Source organism: Pristiophorus japonicus, chromosome 6, assembly GCF_044704955.1.
Source record: "Pristiophorus japonicus isolate sPriJap1 chromosome 6, sPriJap1.hap1, whole genome shotgun sequence".
Lineage (NCBI taxonomy): Eukaryota > Metazoa > Chordata > Chondrichthyes > Pristiophoridae > Pristiophorus > Pristiophorus japonicus.
In genome coordinates, this window is record NC_091982.1 from 72,636,291 (window position 1) to 72,654,246 (window position 17,956).

Consider the following 17,956-nt stretch of genomic DNA (forward strand, 5'->3'; position numbering starts at 1 on the left):
ACAATCTACTTCTGAACGACCCAACGGGGGAGAAATTACCAAAAGGGACTAACTAAAACTATTCCTAACCAACGAAAATGGGTACTTACCCCATACATCCAAAACGCAACTTACCGCATCAACGGACGCACCCCGAAGTCCTCTCCTCCGTCCGGGGTGCAGCTCGCCTAGAAGGTCAAGTGCAGCGAACCCCGAAACCACGATTCACCGGCAACTGTCTAAAGGGATTGGTGAGCATAGCCCCTGAACCCTCAGAGCTATAACTTAGTTAGTTAGGGGAATTGGGAGGGGGGAGGCTGGGATAACTTGTGTAAATGTATCTGCATTCTCCTCTTTACCCCATTTAGAGTTTAAGCTGTATTCTTTTCCCCACAGGCTGTAATTTGACAATTTATTCAATGTGTTGTACCCCTCAGTGTGTATTGGTCCATGTGTGTTATTAAAGGTGTGCCTTTTACTTTTTTTTTTTTAAAAACCACAATAAAGCCATACCTGCTTCCTACCTTGAAACCGATTGTCTGTCCAAGTCGGTCACAGTCCCTTCATAATTCCAGTGTCTAGAACCAAGGGTGTGGGAGCGATTCGGAACCGCTCATAAGGTCATAAGGGAAAGCTGGCCCTCTGCAGACCACCCCTTACATAATGGCATCCCAGATGGGACACTGGTACAAGGGACATGATGAGAGACTGGTTTCAGGAAAAGCAGCAAAATGGAAGAGGAGATTTCTTTGTATGTGTTTAAGAGGGTAAATGTGGCTAAGGAGTGGGTACTCGATCTATTGTATGCAGAGCGTCCAGAAGATGCTGCAGCTCAATGGACTGAGAGCAAGAACCATAAAAAGTCGATAGAGAAAGTAATTTGACTAATTTGCCTTCAGCAACAGATCCGGCTTCCAGATGAGGAGAATGAGAAATTAAAGGGAGTATTGAGGCAGGCAGAAGAGAGGTCCAGTGCAAGGGCCACAGTTGGGGAAAAGGCTGTGGACAGAGGTGGGACAGTTAAAGGAAAGTAGAGAACTCACTAAAGAAAGGTACAAAACCCAACTGGACCTTTTACAGTGTCAGATTATTGAAGCCAAGAATAGTGAACGGGCGTTGCGGGAAGAGAATTCCTGCCTCGCCAAGCAAGTTAAAGAGTACGGGGAGAGGGTGAGAGACATTCAGGTAGCCTATAAGGTAGCCAGTATCAGGGAATTTGAGACAGGAGACCATGGCCCCTGCCAGCAGCAGATCCAAAACTTGAACCTTGCTCTATCCCGGGCTAAAGGCATGGTGTGCCTGATAAACCTGGATTTAGCCCAGAAACACCTGGTAGAGCAAGGAGGAATCCCTCAGTCACTGCCTGCAGCTCCCAGGAACAGCCCGGGGCAGCAGGGGTGTCAGCTAGAGTGCAGGGCAGGCAAGGATTGCGAACTACCAACACCGGCAGCCCCGAGTTTTAACTCGGCTTGGCAGCAGGGGGAAGCGGGCAAGCCAATACAAGAGGAGCCGGAACCAGGGCCAATGCACCCGGTCCGGCAGCAGAAGTTTGGCCCGCCTGTTGCCAATGGGGCAGCAGGACCCCTAGAAAGGAACTTCATAGTGCCCCACGACACCCAAAACCTGAAGGTTATGATAGGCCACCTAAGTAAGCTCACCCAACAGGGGATTCCTCGGTACACTTTCTGGAAGTGGAACACACAGGGGATATTAACGGGTGCAATGATTCGGAGCAGGCTAGGCTGTTGCTCTTCTCACTAGACTACAAGCTGTGCCATTCCCTCTCTGCAGACAGCAGAAAGGGGCAAAACACGTATGCAATGGTTAAGGAGGAGGTTCTAGAGGCCATGGGTATGAACGACGGGAGTCCGTTCTCCCGGGTGGAGAAAACAGTGCAGCTCTATGGGGAGACTCCACAGGCTTTCGCCGACAGGTTGTGGCCGGTCTACAAAAGGGCCTGTAGTGGGGTTCTTGACCGGGCCCACCTGAACCTGAACGAGCGGGCTCACTGGCTCCGCAGCCTGATGGCAAACAGCTTACCTGGAGTAAAGGCAAAAGCCAAGGTCTGGTTCGATCCAAGAGATCCCAGAACCACCAAGGAGACAGTGGTCAGACAGTTGACACTGGCTTACCGAAACGGTAGAGGGGCAGAGGAGCTCTCCTCTAAAGGGAGAGTCCAGAGATTAAACCCAGCCAAGGCAAGAGAGAGTGGCATCAGAAGGTGGGAACCCTCCCCACAAAGGGGGCGAGTGTTTTGGGTGTGGGAAAAGTGGGCACTGAAGGAAGGACTGTAGGAACCTGTGGAAGGAGACTAAGGGAAAGGCCACTCCAGCCCCAGCCCATAAGGCCGGGGCAGGAACACCCGACTCATATGAGACACTCGTAGCCGCCCTACAGACACTCAAACGGACAGGGAGCAGTAGCTATCACAACCGGTGCAGTAGCCGGTACGGTAAAACCTTCTGCTCCAACCCACCCAAATGCATGACTAGAGCCAGCGCAGCCTGTGTACCTGTGTTCCATAAGAGTACGATGCCTGGAAGAGACCATGCGTTACGATGGAGGTGGAGAAAGTGAAAGGGACCTACCTGCTAGATACTGGTGCTTCCAGCACCCTTGTATATGCAGATAACCCAGCTACTTCAACTCTATCGAACGGGGTCCCGTACAGTCTAGTGGGGTTCACAGGCAATGAGTAAACTGGTTCATTTTCCATCCCGCTCACCATTCAGTTAGGGACACTCAAAACCAAATGGAAGTGTGTCCTGATGAAATGGGAGCAGAAGGGAAAAGGGATCCTGGGAGCTGATTTTATCATTGGCCACCAGATCCTAGTGGATCTCAGGAACCACTGTCTATGGGGAGCCATAGTGACTGACAGGGAAGGTGAGATGGCAGTGAACCCAGAAAAAGGGGCCATGGGAACATTGTGTACCGTGAAGCCAAAGGAGGGTTACGACTTGGAATTACACCCCAGTGGAGTACCAGGCATATGGATGGGCACACCTTGCAACATTCGCCACCCACAAACATGACTGTGGTAGGGTAACGGGGGTGGAAGTTAGTATAAAAGGGGACCCCATAACCTGACCACAAAAGCAATATAACTTCCCCAGGGAGGCAGAGGCAGACCTGACAATGGTGCTGGAATCACTGGTAGAGCAAGGGGTATTAAGACCGACAGCTATCCATGTGAACTCTCCACTGTGGCCGGTTAAGAAACCGGACAACTCATGGAGGGCCACCGTGGACTATCGAGTACTAAATAAGAATATCCCTGCCTGTGCACCCACTGTAGCAGTCGTAGCCGATCTCTTAGTGAGTATTCCAGCATCCGCGACCACTTTCACGGTGCTGGACATTTCAAATCGGTTCTGGTCCATTCCTTTAAAATGGAAGGACCAGTACAAGTTCGCCTTTACCTCTAAGGGCCAACAATACACGTGGAACTGACTTCCCCAAGGCTTCCACAATAGTCCCAGCATTTTTCACCAATGTATGGCGAACTGTTTAAAAGGCTTTAGCAGACCCCAGCAATTGGTGCAGTATGTGGATGACTTGCTCCTGTTCACCGATCAGAGGGAGGAGCATGGCCCACTGCTGGCTGAGATGCTGGAGCTCCTAAAAGAAGAAGGGTTTAAAGTAAACCCCAAGAAGTCACAGATCGGCCAGAAGGAAGTCAGATTCCTGGGGCTGACTGTGCGCGCTGGGGAAAGGGCCATAGACAAGGCTAGAAGGGAGGCAGTACAGGAGTTACCAGCCCCCAACACAGTAACAGGGGCAAGATCCTTTCTAGGGCTCACCGGGTACTGCAGAGACTTCATTGAGGATTATGCAGCCACCGCAGCCACTCTGCTCAGGCTCCTACACAAGGGTGTAGAGTGGGACTGGGATGAGGGTTGCGAGGCAGCATTTAATCAGCTCAAGAAGGATTTGCAGACCATGCCAGCCTTAGGAGCGATAGATGTAGGAAATGAGTTTTTCCTGGAGGTGGCAGCCAGCGGGGACAGTTTGAGCTGAGTGCTGCTTCAAGAGCGGCACGGCCAGCTGAGGCCGGTGATTTACTCCTCCAAGATCCTCACAGATGTGGAGAAGGGGTACTCCAACTGTGAGAGACACCTCCTAGCCACACATTGGGCAGTGAAAAGATCCTTGATCTTCACGGGAGGGTCTCCTCTAACACTCCTAACCCATCACACACCTACTCAGATCTCCTAGATGGGAGGATTAAGGACGGGACAGTGAGCAGTGCCCACATTGCTTGCTGGACCCTGCTCCTCTCCCAGATGGACCTCAGACTAGAAGGATCCCGCGAGCCAAGGCTCGCAGCCAACCTAATCTACCCAGGGAAAGCCCACAGGTGCTCCATAGAAGGGGTATGGGAGGTGAACACTGGTCTTCGGGCAGGGTTACATCCTACAGGCCGGGACATCTACGTGGACGGGTCCAGCACTGCGTCGGCTGGCAAGCGACTCACTGGATGTGGAGTCTATGACCCAAGGGCAGGTATTGCCCTGGCAATCAAGCTCCTCAGCACCATGAGCGCCCAGCATGCTGAACTGTCCGCTGTAATGTACATGGTGACCCACCCCGAGGAATTCCCTACCCCGTACATGATTTGCTCCGACAGTATGTTCACCTGCAATTCATGTACGGAGTACCTGGCTATCTGGTCCCGTCGCGGATACACGTCCGTTGACGGGAGACCCCTGGCAATCAAGCCCCTGCTGGAGAAAATCATGACAGCAGTGGGGAAAAGGGAAAGGTCTACATACGTAAGGTGAAGACCCATTCAAAAACCGAACCCGGTGCAGAGGGAAACCAACAGGCTGACAAACTGGCCAAAGAAGGTGCCCGCACGGGAAAGTTCTGGGACCCCTATGACACCGGCCGCATAGCAGCGGTCAAGAATAAGAACAGGGCAGCAGAGAGTACAGGGATAGCTTTGGCCCCGGACTTAAAAACAGTTCAGGTACAGGACCCGGTCCTGAAAGCTGTCCTGAACGTGCTAGCTAGAGGAGAGAGAGTAGAAGGTCCATACGGCACAGCAACCATTATCGTTAAGGAAGGCATGCTGTTTAAAGAGGGACAATGAGTCATTCCACAGCAGCACCAGAGGGAATTCCTAAAACTGGCCCCTTACACTTTCACAACCTCAGGATGTCTCAAATACTTTATTCAATGAAGTATTTTTTGAAATGTAGTCACTGCTGTGCACAGCAAGCTCCCACAAACAGCAATGAGAATGACCAGATAATCTGTTTTAGCGGTGATGCTTTAGGGATAAATGTTGGCCAGGGATAACCTCAATGCTCTTCTTCAAAGCAGTGCTATGGGCTCTTTTACATTCATCTGATTTAATGTCTCATCCTAGAATTTATTTTGAAATGCTGTAAATTAAATGGCTTTCGGAGGTGCCATGTCCATCTACCCATATCAGTACTAGGAACAAAGTGTGTTTTCAGGCCAATCACACTGCTCCTGGGTTGCACAAATCACCATTGAAGTGTACTTGTAATCGAAGTGAAATCTGCATGAAAATTGTACATTTCTGCGCATGGGGGTGTGGGGGAGGGAGAGGGGGTGTGGGGGAGGGAGAGGGGGTTTGGGGCGGAGGGTCGAACGGAAGGGGGGGGTGGCTAGAGCTCGGTGGCTAGAGTTGGTCAGGCACTAGGGCTGGGGGAGCAGGTCAGTAACTTGGCGGGTGGAGGCAGGAACTTGTTTGCGGGGGGGGGGGGGGCGCGCGGTGATCGCGATCTTAATCCGTGACAGTGAGCCCAGTCTGTTGCAGTCGAGCTCTTCTGTCTGGAGTCGGCAGTCAGAATGGCTCAAATTACACTTTGCAAAGTCAGATTATATATACTGAGCGGTTCAAATTACACATTCCTGAGAAACTTCTTGGTGTGACTTCTCCTCCAAGGGGACCAATCAGCAATCAGGTCTTGTGATCAAGGGGACGCAATCAGAGTTTTCGGTGTTGCAAATTTGCTTCCATAATATTACCGCGCCCCATACTCGGATGCGGAACGATTAGGACACTGGAGAATGTGCTAACCAGAAAACAGAGAGAAGTTACGCTGCAATGCCACTAGCTATAACGAGTCCTATTTTCTACGATGTTTTGGTATTTGTAGCACAGTGTTACTTACCACAATAGCTTAGAAGAGCAGCCACTATAAGTAGTAAAACCCCCAGAGCAGAACTGGGAATCGGTTGGATGGTGCTATAGTAATTCACAGCCAGCAACAGCGCACCTGACACACACAAGGAAATAAACAAAGGATTGATTTTAAAAGAATGGCAAGAAATTTGGAAGAAAATAATTGAACGAATTAACTCGAGCAATTTATTTTCAACGTTTACCTGCACATATGCTGAGAATCCCCACGGAATAGTGCAGAGTGTCGGTGGTTCCAGGCTCTTGCGGCATCTCAAGGTCTGGAAGTGTAAAGATTTGTTGAAAACTTGTCTGAGCTGAGCTCTGTGAAATGTAATGATTGTCGTCAGTATTTTAGAAGGGCGCCTGTTTAATCTCTAACGTAGTACTGCTGACTCCCCGATTCGTTAGTCAGTCGGTCCCTTTATATCAACTCTTCACGCCCTCCTTCCAGAGTCCCAAGTTATTGGATATGCAAATCCGGCAGGAAACTTCCATCGGGGCGTTTCACATACGCTGCTATTTTCATACAGAACTTTTTTCAAGATATAAAAATCCTTTGGTTTTCAGAGCTTCTCAAATCGCGATTAAAATGAAAAGATATTTATACTATAACAGCCTGGCGTCCGGGTTTTAATTAAATAGAACAAGGAAGCTATCAAGGGAGACGGAGTTACATTTGAGGTGCGAGACATCTCATGGGGAAAATGTTGCAAATAAATGGGGTGATTGATCTTGCTGCTGTGTTAGGGGAGCATTAAAGAGGAACGGGGAGGCGGCTCAGTCGGGATTAGCAGAAGGGTTAGGCGGCAATTTAAACCGACAAGGAACTAAAGCAAAAATTGTTCGAATTAACCCATTAACAGAAGGACAAGGTCCTGCGACTGAGGCCATTCTTCCACCCAAGCGTTAACCTTCCCTGCTTTAGATTCTGGCTCGCGGGCTAGGTTTTGTTTTATTTAAGATTTTCAGCATTCGCGGTTTTATCTCAAGGCGGGAGAATGTTGGAAATCTGAAATAAACCAGATAAGTCGAGCTGCGGCAACGTACCGTTATCCCATGAAACTCAGTCTCGGTAGAAAGGATGATAGTATTAAGAGCAAAGGCCTGTTACTGATGTGACCGGGGGGATGAGGGTTAAGGTTGGGCAGAAAGTACAGTCTCTATTGAGACATCTGCCTTTTACTAAATTCCCATCTTGTATCGGGAGGGGCACAATTATTTCAAGGAACGAACTCCAAATAGACAGGTATTATCAAGAGATCGGCGCCAAATACCGCATCACACATCGGGATAGGTTCCCGCCAGCGTTGGGAAATCAATCCCATCTCTTCGCTCTCGGTCTGCAGATGAAACTCTTTTTGGAGTTCACCTGCAAAACACAAAACATTAAACGGTGCCACCCGACCTGGGTGACACTCCAGACATTTACAAGGCCCTTTTTTTTCCCCCCTTTTTTGTTTTTTTTTGTGTTTTTTCTTTTTTTTTTGTTTTTTTTTTTGGGCACTAAAATCACAATTTTTCCCCAGTGCCCCCTATAAAAGGGAAGGGGACGGTCTGCAGATGAAACTCTTTTGAGTTTATCTGCGAAAACATAAAACTTTAAAGAGTGTCACCCGACCTGGGTGACACTCCAGGCATTTTCAAGGCCCTTTTTTTTCCCCCCTTTTTTTGTTTTTTTTTGTGTTTTTCTTTTTTTTGTTTTTTTTTTTGGGCACTAAAATCACAATTTTTCCCCAGTGCCCCCTATAAAAGGGAAGGGGACGGTCTGCAGATGAATCATGAATAAATAAACGAGGCCTGATATAAAATTGTATTACAGAACTATTGGACAGGAACTGGAAAATAACGTATTTGGCCAATAATGCGGAAGAAACGACTACACTGATATTGAGACCAGTATCACTTAACCCTTTTCTTTGCATGACGTTACATTTATTCGTGGTCTGCGTAAGAGCCAATGGTTCATAAAATGAATGTGGGCGCACGACCGCTGTCGTGATTGTAAAGAATCCTTGCACTAATCCTTTAATTGTAGTGCAATTACTGTTTCCTCAAAAGGGAAAGCATCCGATTCTAAATGCTGTTCAGGAATAATTTACTTTTAATCCTATTTTCCCTGAATGATATTACAGAACACAGAGGTGGGTTTAAAAAATGCATTAAAATTCTCCCCATCATTTTCTTATCCCTATCCCTGCTATTATTGCTACAAGTGTTGCGCAAAGTTGCAATATATCAATCATCAAGTTTGGATTGGAGTCATACTGCATGGTGTGCGAGCACAGCAGCACGCTGGAGGATAGTTTTACTATGCTGGGTCATCTCCCGCGTTCTAGTGCCACGCTTGCATTGATGAATTCCCCCAAACTGTGCGAAAGTGGCAGTGTAATTGCATCAGTAGACAACTGTGTATAAACGTGGGCAAATACACGCCGCACTCAACCTTACCCACGCTTAAATTGTACGGTCCAGTTAAAAATCAAATGCATAGTATTGAATTATAATTTAGATTGTACAATTACTATTTGTGGGAGATGGTCTATGTTACTACATTTGGCATCTGGTTTGACTTTTAGGGCACAGAACCAATTAGAGCATTCAACCATTTTAACTATTAATGGCTGTCTTCAACAGGTTAAAGACCCAACCTGAATGAGAATATGCTTCCTTTTTTTTCTAGCACTCGGGTAAGTGTTCCATCTATGCTTTGGCGAAGTATTTAATAGTAAAATTTGCTTGTGCTGTGTTTGAGTCGCCTATGGGAAGACTGCCACACAACAAATAATTATGAGTTATATACTAACAAAATCTAAATCTTTTACTCTAGGTAAAAATATTTGTCGTTTCTTCTTTGACGTCCCAGCTTAGCCCACGAAATGTATCGGATCGACTGCTATCACTGTCGACCAACAGGGGGCGCTCCAACCATACAGCACAGGGAGTAGCGATTAAGCTTTGAGTGTAATCGGCGATTCTTGCCTGATTAGAGTTCTTTATTTCGAGTTTCCACTCAAAATGATTTATATATTGCGGAATGCAAAACCTGCCACGAACCAGCGCAATTGGGCAGCGATATTTAAATTTGCTTAAAAATATTCCTTGGCATATTTAAGAGTGGTAACTTGGTGCAGTTAGATTAATGCAGCTCAAAATGGGGTTATCACAAAAAACAAGCATTTTTAATCGGTCTCAATCCACCACCTGTGAGTAACCTGATTTTAAATTACTGCAAATGATTTAAAAATATACAGAACCATGTGCTAGTTATTTTGGGGTACAGTAGTCAGTTTCTTTGTAAATTAAAAACATTGCATTGAAAAGCTTTTAACACGTGCCTAATAGTGTCCTTGTGCCTAAAATAAAACACTTAATTTTTGGAGCCTCCTCAAAGGCCTGCAACGAGCACAATTAGCAGAAACTCCCAATGGTGATTAATTCATCCGGTTTGTAGCACAATGTTTTCTAAACTACTGCAAAAAGATCGGGAAACTTGATTTGCGCTGAATGTAATTTGCGCTTAAAATTCCACGCTCCTTTGCACCAGTTGTATTGATTTCGGCCGAATTGGGCCATAAAACGATCGCAACCGAGCAGAAACTCTACGCTATGGTAACTGAACTTAGACTCAGTTGTGCTGCCTCAGTGATGGCATACTCTTTCAGACACTCAAAGCTCTCACACGAAAAATGGCCACTTGGATAGAGGGATGGATGGATGGCTTTCCTGGAGTGTGCTACCACAAAGCAGACATTGGCCATATATTAAAGTCAATAGGTAATACAGGAAGTAATGAGACCTGTTCCATTTTCTAACCAGGTATCTGAAGCACCCAACACAATTGAGCAACACATGAAGTATTTCCCTTTTGATTAAAGACAAACTGCTTTTAAAAAGTCAAATTAAATTTAAAAGAGGGAGAGGACATGCTTTGTATGAAACATGTGGAATAAGTTATACATCAGCTATAATGGTCAACAACCCAGTTGAGATTTTTTTCATCAGTTTTCTCCCTGAAAGCACTCGCTGGGGATTCAGCACCTTAGCGCTGGCTGTTAAGGCTGGTTTCAGCAAAAAAATGGTGGCTGCCTCGCTTCCGTCAACATAGAAAATAGGTGCAGCAGTAGGCCATTCGACCCTTTGAGCCTGCACCGCCATTCAATAACATCATGGCTGATCATTCCCTCAGTACCCCTTTCCTGCTTTCTCTCCATACCCCTTGATCTCTTTAGCCGTAAGGGTCATATCTAACTCTCTCTTGAATATATCCAATGAACTGGCATCAACAACTCTCTGCGGCAGCGAATTCCACAGGTTAACAACTCTGAGTGAAGAAGTTTCTCCTCATCTCAGTCCTAAATGGCCTACCTCTTATCCTAAGACTATGTCCCCTGGTTCTGGACTTCCCCAACATTGGGAACATTCTTCCAGCATCTAACCTGTCCAGTCCCGTCAGAATCTTATACCTTTCTATGAGATCCCCTCTTATCCTTCTAAACTCCAGTGAATAAAGGCCCAGTTGATCCAGTCTCTCCTCATATGTCAGTCCTGCCATCCCGGGAATCAATCTAGTGAACCTTCGCTGCACTCCCTTAATAGCAAGAACGTCCTTCCTCAGATTAGGAGACCAAAACTAACACAATATTCCAGGTGAGGCCTCACAAAGGCCTTATACAACTGCAGTAAGACCTCTCTGCTCCTATACTCAAATCCCCTAGCTATGAAGGCTAACATACCATTTGCCGCCTTCACCGCCTGCTGTACCTGCATGCCAACTTTCAATGACTGATGAACCATGACACACAGGTCTCGTTGCACCTCCCCTTTTCCTAATCTGCCGCCATTCAGATAATATTCTGCCTTTGTGTTTTTCCCCCAAAATGGATAATCTCACATTTATCCACATTATACTGCATCTGCCATGCATTTGCCCACTCATCTAACCTGTCCAAGTCACCCTGCAGCCTCTTAGCATCCCCCTCACAGCTCACACCGCCACCCAGTTTAGTGTCATCTGCAAACTTGGAGATATTACACTCAATTCCTTCATCCAAATCATTAATGTGTATTGTAAATAGCTGGGGTCCCTGCACTGAGCCCTGCAGCACCTGCCATTCTGAAAAGGACCCGTTTATCCCGATTCTCTGCTTCCTGTCTGCCAACCAGTTCTCTATCCACGTCAGTAGATTACCCCCAATGCCATGTGCTTTGATTTTGCACACCAATCTCTTGTGCGGGACTTTGTCAAAAGCCTTTTGAAAGTCCAAATACACCACAATCACTGGTTCTCCCCTGTCCACTCTACTAGTTACATCCTCAAAAAATTCCAGAAGATTCGTCAAGCATGATTTCCCTTTCATAAATCCATGCTGACTTGGTCCGATCCTGTCACTGCTTTCCAAATGCGCTGCTATTTCATCCTTAATGATTGATTCCAACATTTTCCCCACTACTGATGTCAGGATAACAGGCCTATAATTACCCGTTTTCTCTCTCCCTCCTTTTTTAAAAAGTGGTGTTACATTAGCTACTCTCCAGTCTATAGGAACTGATCCGGAGTCAATAGACTGTTGGAAAATGATCACCAATGCATCCACTATTTCTCGGGCCACTTCCTTAAGTACTCTGGGATGCAGACTATCAGGCCCCGGGGATTTATTGGCCTTCAATCCCATCAATTTCCCTAACACAATTTCCTGCCTAATAAGGATATCCTTCAGTTCCTCCTTCTCACTAGACCCACTGTCCTCTAGTACATTCGGAAGGTTATTTGTGTCTTCATTCGTGAAGACAGAACCGAAGTATTTGTTCAATTGGTCTGCCATTTATATGTTTCCCATTAAAATTCACCTGAATCCGACTGCAAGGGACCTACATTTGTCTTCACTAATCTTTTTCTCTTCACCTATTTATAAAAGCTTTTGCAGTCAGTTTTTATGTTCCCTACAAGCTTCCTCTCGTACTCTATTTTCCCCCTCTTAATTAAACCCTTAGTCCTCCTCTGTTGAATTCTAAATTTCTTTCAGTCCTCAGGTTTGTTGCTTTTTCTAGCCAATTTATATGCTTCTTTCTTGGTTTTAACACTATCCTTAATTTCCTTAATTGTTAGCCAAGGTTGAGCCACCTTCCCTGTTTTATTTTTACTTCAGACAGGGATGTACAATTGCTGAAGTTCATCCATGTGATCTTTAAATGTTTGCCATTGCTTATCCACCGTCAACCCTTTAAGTATCCTTGGCCAGTCTATTCTAGCCAACTCACGCCTCATACTGTCGAAGTTACCTTTCCTTAAGTTCAGAACCCTAGTTTCCGAATTAACTGTGTCACTCTCCATCTTAATAAAGAATTCTACCATATTATGGTCACTCTTTCCCAAGGGGCCTCGCACAACAAGATTGCTAATTAGTCCCTTCTCATTACACATCACCCAGTCTAGGATGGCCAGTTCTCTAGTTGGTTCCTCGACATATTGGTCTAGAAAACCATCACTAATATACTGCAGGAAATCCTTCTCCACCGCATTGCTACCAGTTTGATTAGCCCAATCAATATGTCGATTAAAGTTGCCCATGATAACTGCTGTACCTTTATTGCACACATCCCTTATTTCTTGTTTGATGCTGTCCCCAACCTCTCTACTACTGTTTGGTGGTCTGTACACAACTCCCACTAGTGTTTTCTGCCCTTTGGTATTCCGCAGCTCCACCCATACCGATTCCACATCATCCAGGCTAAAGTTCCTCCTTACTATTGCATTAATTTCCTCTTTAACCAGCAACGCCACCCTGCCTCCTTTTCCTCTCTGTCTATCCTTCCTAAATGTTGAATACCCCTGGTGTTGAGTTCCCAGCCTTGGTCATCCTGGAACCATGTCTCTGTGATGCCAATTACTATCTGCGCAGTTAATTCATCCACCTTATTATGAATACTCCTCGCATTGAGGCACAGAGCCTTCAGGCTTGTCTTTTTAACACACTTTGCCCCTTTAGAATTTTGTTGTAATGTGGACTTTTTGTTTTTTGCCTTGGGTTTCTCTGCCCTCCACTTTTACTATTCTCCTTTCCATTTTTTGCTTCCGCCTCCATTTTATTTCCCTCTGTCTCCCTGCATAGGTTCCCATCCTCCTGCCATGTTAGTTTAACTCCTACACAACAGCACTAGCAAACACTCCCCCGAGGGCCTTGGGTCCGGTCCTGCCCAGGTGCAGACCGTCCGGTTTGTACTGGTCCCACTTCCCCCAGAACCGGTTCCAATGTCCCAGGAATTTGAATCCCTCCCTTCTGCACCACTCCTCAAGCCATGTATTCATCTGAACTATCCTGCGATTCCTACTCTGACTAGCACGTGGTACTGGTAGCAATCCTGCGATTACTACTTTTGAGGTCCTACTTTTTAAATTTAGCTCCTAGCTGCCTAAATTCATCTCGTAGGACCTCATCCTGTTTTTTACCTATATCGTTGGTACCTATATGCACCACAACAACTGGCTGTTCACCCTCCCTTTTCAGAATGTCCTGCACATGCTCTGAGACATCCTTGACCCTGGCACCAGGGCGTTGGCAGCAGCGGCCGCCATTTTGGGCAGGTCAGCAGCACGGCCGTTGCCTGCTTTCACCAGAAGAATGCTAATGCGGCAATACATAGAAACATAGAAAATAGGTGCAGGAGTAGGCCATTCGGCCCTTCGAGCCTGCACCACCATTCAATAAGATCATGGCTGATCATTCCCTCAGTACCCCTTTCCTTCTCTCTCTCCATACCCCTTGATCCCTTTAGCCGTAAGGGCCATATCTAACTCCCTCTTGAATATATCCAATAAATTGGCATCAACACTCTCTGCGGCAGGGAATTCCACAGGTTAACAACTCTCTGAGTGAAGAAGTTTCTCCTCATCTCGGTCCTAAATGGCCTACATCGGTAGTGGGTAAAATGATGGAATCAATTATTAAGGATGTCATAGCAGTGCATTTGGAAAGAGGTGACATGATAGGTCCAAGTCAGCATGGATTTGTGAAAGGGAAATCATGCTTGACAAATCTTCTGGAATTTTTTGAGGATGTTTCCAGTAGAGTGGATAAGGGAGAACCAGTTGATGTGGTATATTTGGACTTTCAGAAGGCGTTCGACAAGGTCCCACACAAGAGATTGATGTGCAAAGTTAGAGCACATGGGATTGGGGGTAGTGTACTGACATGGATTGAGAACTGGTTGTCAGACAGGAAGCAAAGAGTAGGAGTAAATGGGTACTTTTCAGAATGGCAGGCAGTGACTAGTGGGGTACCGCAAGGTTCTGTGCTGGGGCCCCAGCTGTTTACACTGTACATTAATGATTTAGATGAGGGGATTAAATGTAGTATCTCCAAATTTGCGGATGACACTAAGTTGGGTGGCAGTGTGAGCTGCGAGGAGGATGCTGTGAGGCTGCAGAGCGACTTGGATAGGTTAGGTGAGTGGGCAAATGCATGGCAGATGAAGTATAATGAGGATAAATGTGAGGTTATCCACTTTGGTGGTAAAAACAGAGAGACAGACTATTATCTGAATGGTGACAGATTAGGAAAAGGGGAGGTGCAAAGAGACCTGGGTGTCATGGTACATCAGTCATTGAAGGTTGGCATGCAGGTGCAGCAGGCGGTTAAGAAAGCAAATGGCATGTTGGCCTTCATAGCAAGGGGATTTGAGTACAGGGGCAGGGAGGTGTTGCTACAGTTGTACAGGGCATTGGTGAGGCCACACCTGGAGTATTGTGTACAGTTTTGGTCTCCTAATCTGAGGAAGGACATTCTTGCTATTGAGGGAGTGCAGCGAAGGTTCACCAGACTGATTCCCGGGATGGCGGGACTGACCTATCAAGAAAGACTGGATCAACTGGGCTTGTATTCACTGGAGTTCAGAAGAATGAGAGGGGACCTCATAGAAACATATAAAATTCTGACGGGGTTAGACAGGTTAGATGCAGGAAGAATGTTCCCAATGTTGGGGAAGTCCAGAACCAGGGGTCACAGTCTAAGGATAAGGGGTAAGCCATTTAGGACCGAGATGCGGAGGAACTTCTTCACCCAGAGAGTGGTGAACCTGTGGAATTCTCTACCACAGAAAGTTGTTGAGGCCAATTCACTAAATATATTCAAAGAGGAGTTGGATGAGGTCCTTACTGCTAGGGGGATCAAGGGGTATGGCGAGAAAGCAGGAATGGGGTACTGAAGTTGAATGTTCAGCCATGAACTCATTGAATGGCGGTGCAGGCTGGAAGGGCCGAATGGCCTACTCCTGCACCTATTTTCTATGTTTCTATGTTTCTACCTCTTATCCTAAGACTATGTCCCCTGGTTCTGGACTTCCCCGACATTGGGAATATTCTTTTTGCATCTAACCTGTCCAGTCCCGTCAGAATCTTATACATTTCTATGAGATCCCCTCTCATCCTTCTAAACTCCAGTGAATAAAGGCCCAGTTGATCCAGTCTCTCCTCATATGTCAGCCCAGCCATCCATGGAATCAGTCTAGTGAACCTTCACTGCACTCCCTTAATAGCAAGAACGTCCTTCCTCAGATTAGGAGACCAAAACTAACACAATATTCCAGGTGAGGCCTCACCAAGGCCTTATACAACTGCAGTAAGACCTCTCTGCTCCTATACTCAAATCCCCTTGCTATGAAGGCCAACATACCATTTGTCTTCTTCACCGCCTGCTGTACCTGCATGCCAACTTTCAATGACTGATGAACCATGACACACAGGTCTCGTTGCACCTCCCCTTTTCCTAATCTGCCGCCATTCAGATAATATTCTGCCTTTGTGTTTTGCCCCCAAAATGGATAACCTCACATTTATCCACATTATACTGCATCTGCCATGCATTTGCCCACTCACCTAACCTGTCCAAGTCACCCTGCAGCCTCTTAGCATCCCCCTCACAGCTCACACCGCCACCCAGTTTAGTGTCATCTGCAAACTTGGAGATATTACACTTAACTCCTTCATCTAAATCATTGATGTATATTGTAAAGAGCTGGGGTCCCAGCACTGAGCCCTGCGGCACTCCACTAGTCACTGCCTGCCATTCTGAAAAGGACCCGTTTATCCCAACTCTCTGCTTTCTGTCTGCCAACCAGTTCTCTATCCACGTCAGTACATTACCCCCAATACCACGCGCTTTGATTTTGCACACCAATCTCTTGTACAGGACCTTGTCAAAAGCCTTTCGAATGTCCAAATACACCACATTCACTGGCTCTCCTTTGACCACTCTGCTAGTTACATCCTCAAAAAATTCCAGAAGATTCATTAAGCATGATTTCCCTTTCATAAATCCATGCTGACTTGGTCCGATCCTGTCACTGCTTTCCAAATTCGCTGCTATTTCATCCTTAATGATTGATTGCAACATTTTCTCCACTACTGATGTCAGGCTAACCGGTCTATAATTACCTGTTTTCTCTCTCCTTTTTTAAAAAGTGGCAAATCATGATTCAATCATCGTGCAACACATTTGATGCATGACCTGCTATTTTCGACATTGCCTGCACGCCCTTTCCAAAGCACTTTTTTTGGGGGGGGGGGGACAAAATAAACATTAGATCAAGTGCCCCCCCCTGATCTGGGGGACACTCCAGACACTTTTAACTGCCCTCTTTTTTCATTTCATTTTTTTTCTTTTTTTTTTGGGGGCATTAAAATTATATATTTTACAAGTGCCCCCTATAAAAGGGGTCCATAGCACACATAGCTGAACCTGCATTCAGCTGCATGAGGGAACACCCCCTACCAGTGTTAATTAAAGGGATCATCAGCAACTTGCAGGTGGCTTGCTTTTTGATTTCTACTGGCTCTGTGTAAGTTAGTACAACTCTTTGGAGCTTTTGTAGTTATTTTAAAGTTGGTGAGGTAACAGGGAGTAATGCTGCACATGGTGAAGGATTTGCTTCTGAATTTAAGAGTTCTGCTCAGACCACTTGCTCCCAGTCATGGGCTCTGTAATTGCAGTCCCCCTCATGCTGGACCATAACAGGGAGATAGAGCAGAAGCAGCAAAGAAGAGGACAAGCTGCTCATAGGGTGGGGGAGAAGGAGGGCTCTCAGCAGGAGGCCTTACTCACCTATGGTCTTCTGAGAGCACTTCTTCTATATGCACTTAAGCCAGGAGCAGTGTATTCAGATGCTCCGCTTCATCAAGGAGGTGGTCACAGAACTCTGCCACCTCTTGGAATGAGACCCGCAGCTTTAGGGCAAGGCGATGACAGCGCTGCCAGTGGCCCTAAATTATTTTGCCACCGGATCCTTCCAATCTGGAGCAGACAACATAACTAACATCTCCCAGTTCACTGTCCATCGCTGCATCTGGGAGGTCATATAGGCTCTGTACTCTAGGAGAAGGAACTTCATTGTCTTTCTCTGAAAAGAGAGAAGCAGGTGGAGTGTGCATATGGCTTCCCCATGGTGCAGGGCACCATTGACTGCACACATGTGGCTTTGCGGGTGCCGCATATCAATTCTGAGATGTATCGTAATCGCAAAGGCTATCATTCACTTAATGTGCAGTTTGTATGATGGTGAATGCCCGCTATCCTGGCAGCAGTCATGATGTTTTCATCCTGTGCCAGTCCACTGTGCCAGAAATCTTCCAGCCACCCCATTGAACCCGAGGGCGGCTGCTCAAAGATGAGGGCTAGCCACTCTGCACCTGGCTGATGACTGCGCTCCGTAACCACACCACTCGTGGCCAGCAGTCATATAAAGACAGTCATGCTGCCAGAGGAACCTCATTGAGCAGACCATCGGGGTGCTAAAGGATTGGTTCCGCTGCCTTGACTGCTTAGG

General features: G+C 46.5%; 1 protein-coding gene across 1 annotated transcript in view; it reads right to left on the reverse strand.

Annotated features, from left to right (window-relative positions):
• The window catches only part of LOC139266127 (uncharacterized), a 34,396-nt gene that overhangs the window by 14,251 nt on the left and 2,189 nt on the right, over positions 1–17,956 (reverse strand). The window contains exons 3-4 of the mRNA XM_070883974.1: positions 6,343–6,460; positions 6,129–6,233 (exon numbers count right to left, since the gene is read on the reverse strand). Coding sequence (XP_070740075.1) covers positions 6,129–6,233; positions 6,343–6,460 — 223 coding nt within the window. The remainder of the gene's footprint in view (positions 1–6,128; positions 6,234–6,342; positions 6,461–17,956) is intronic.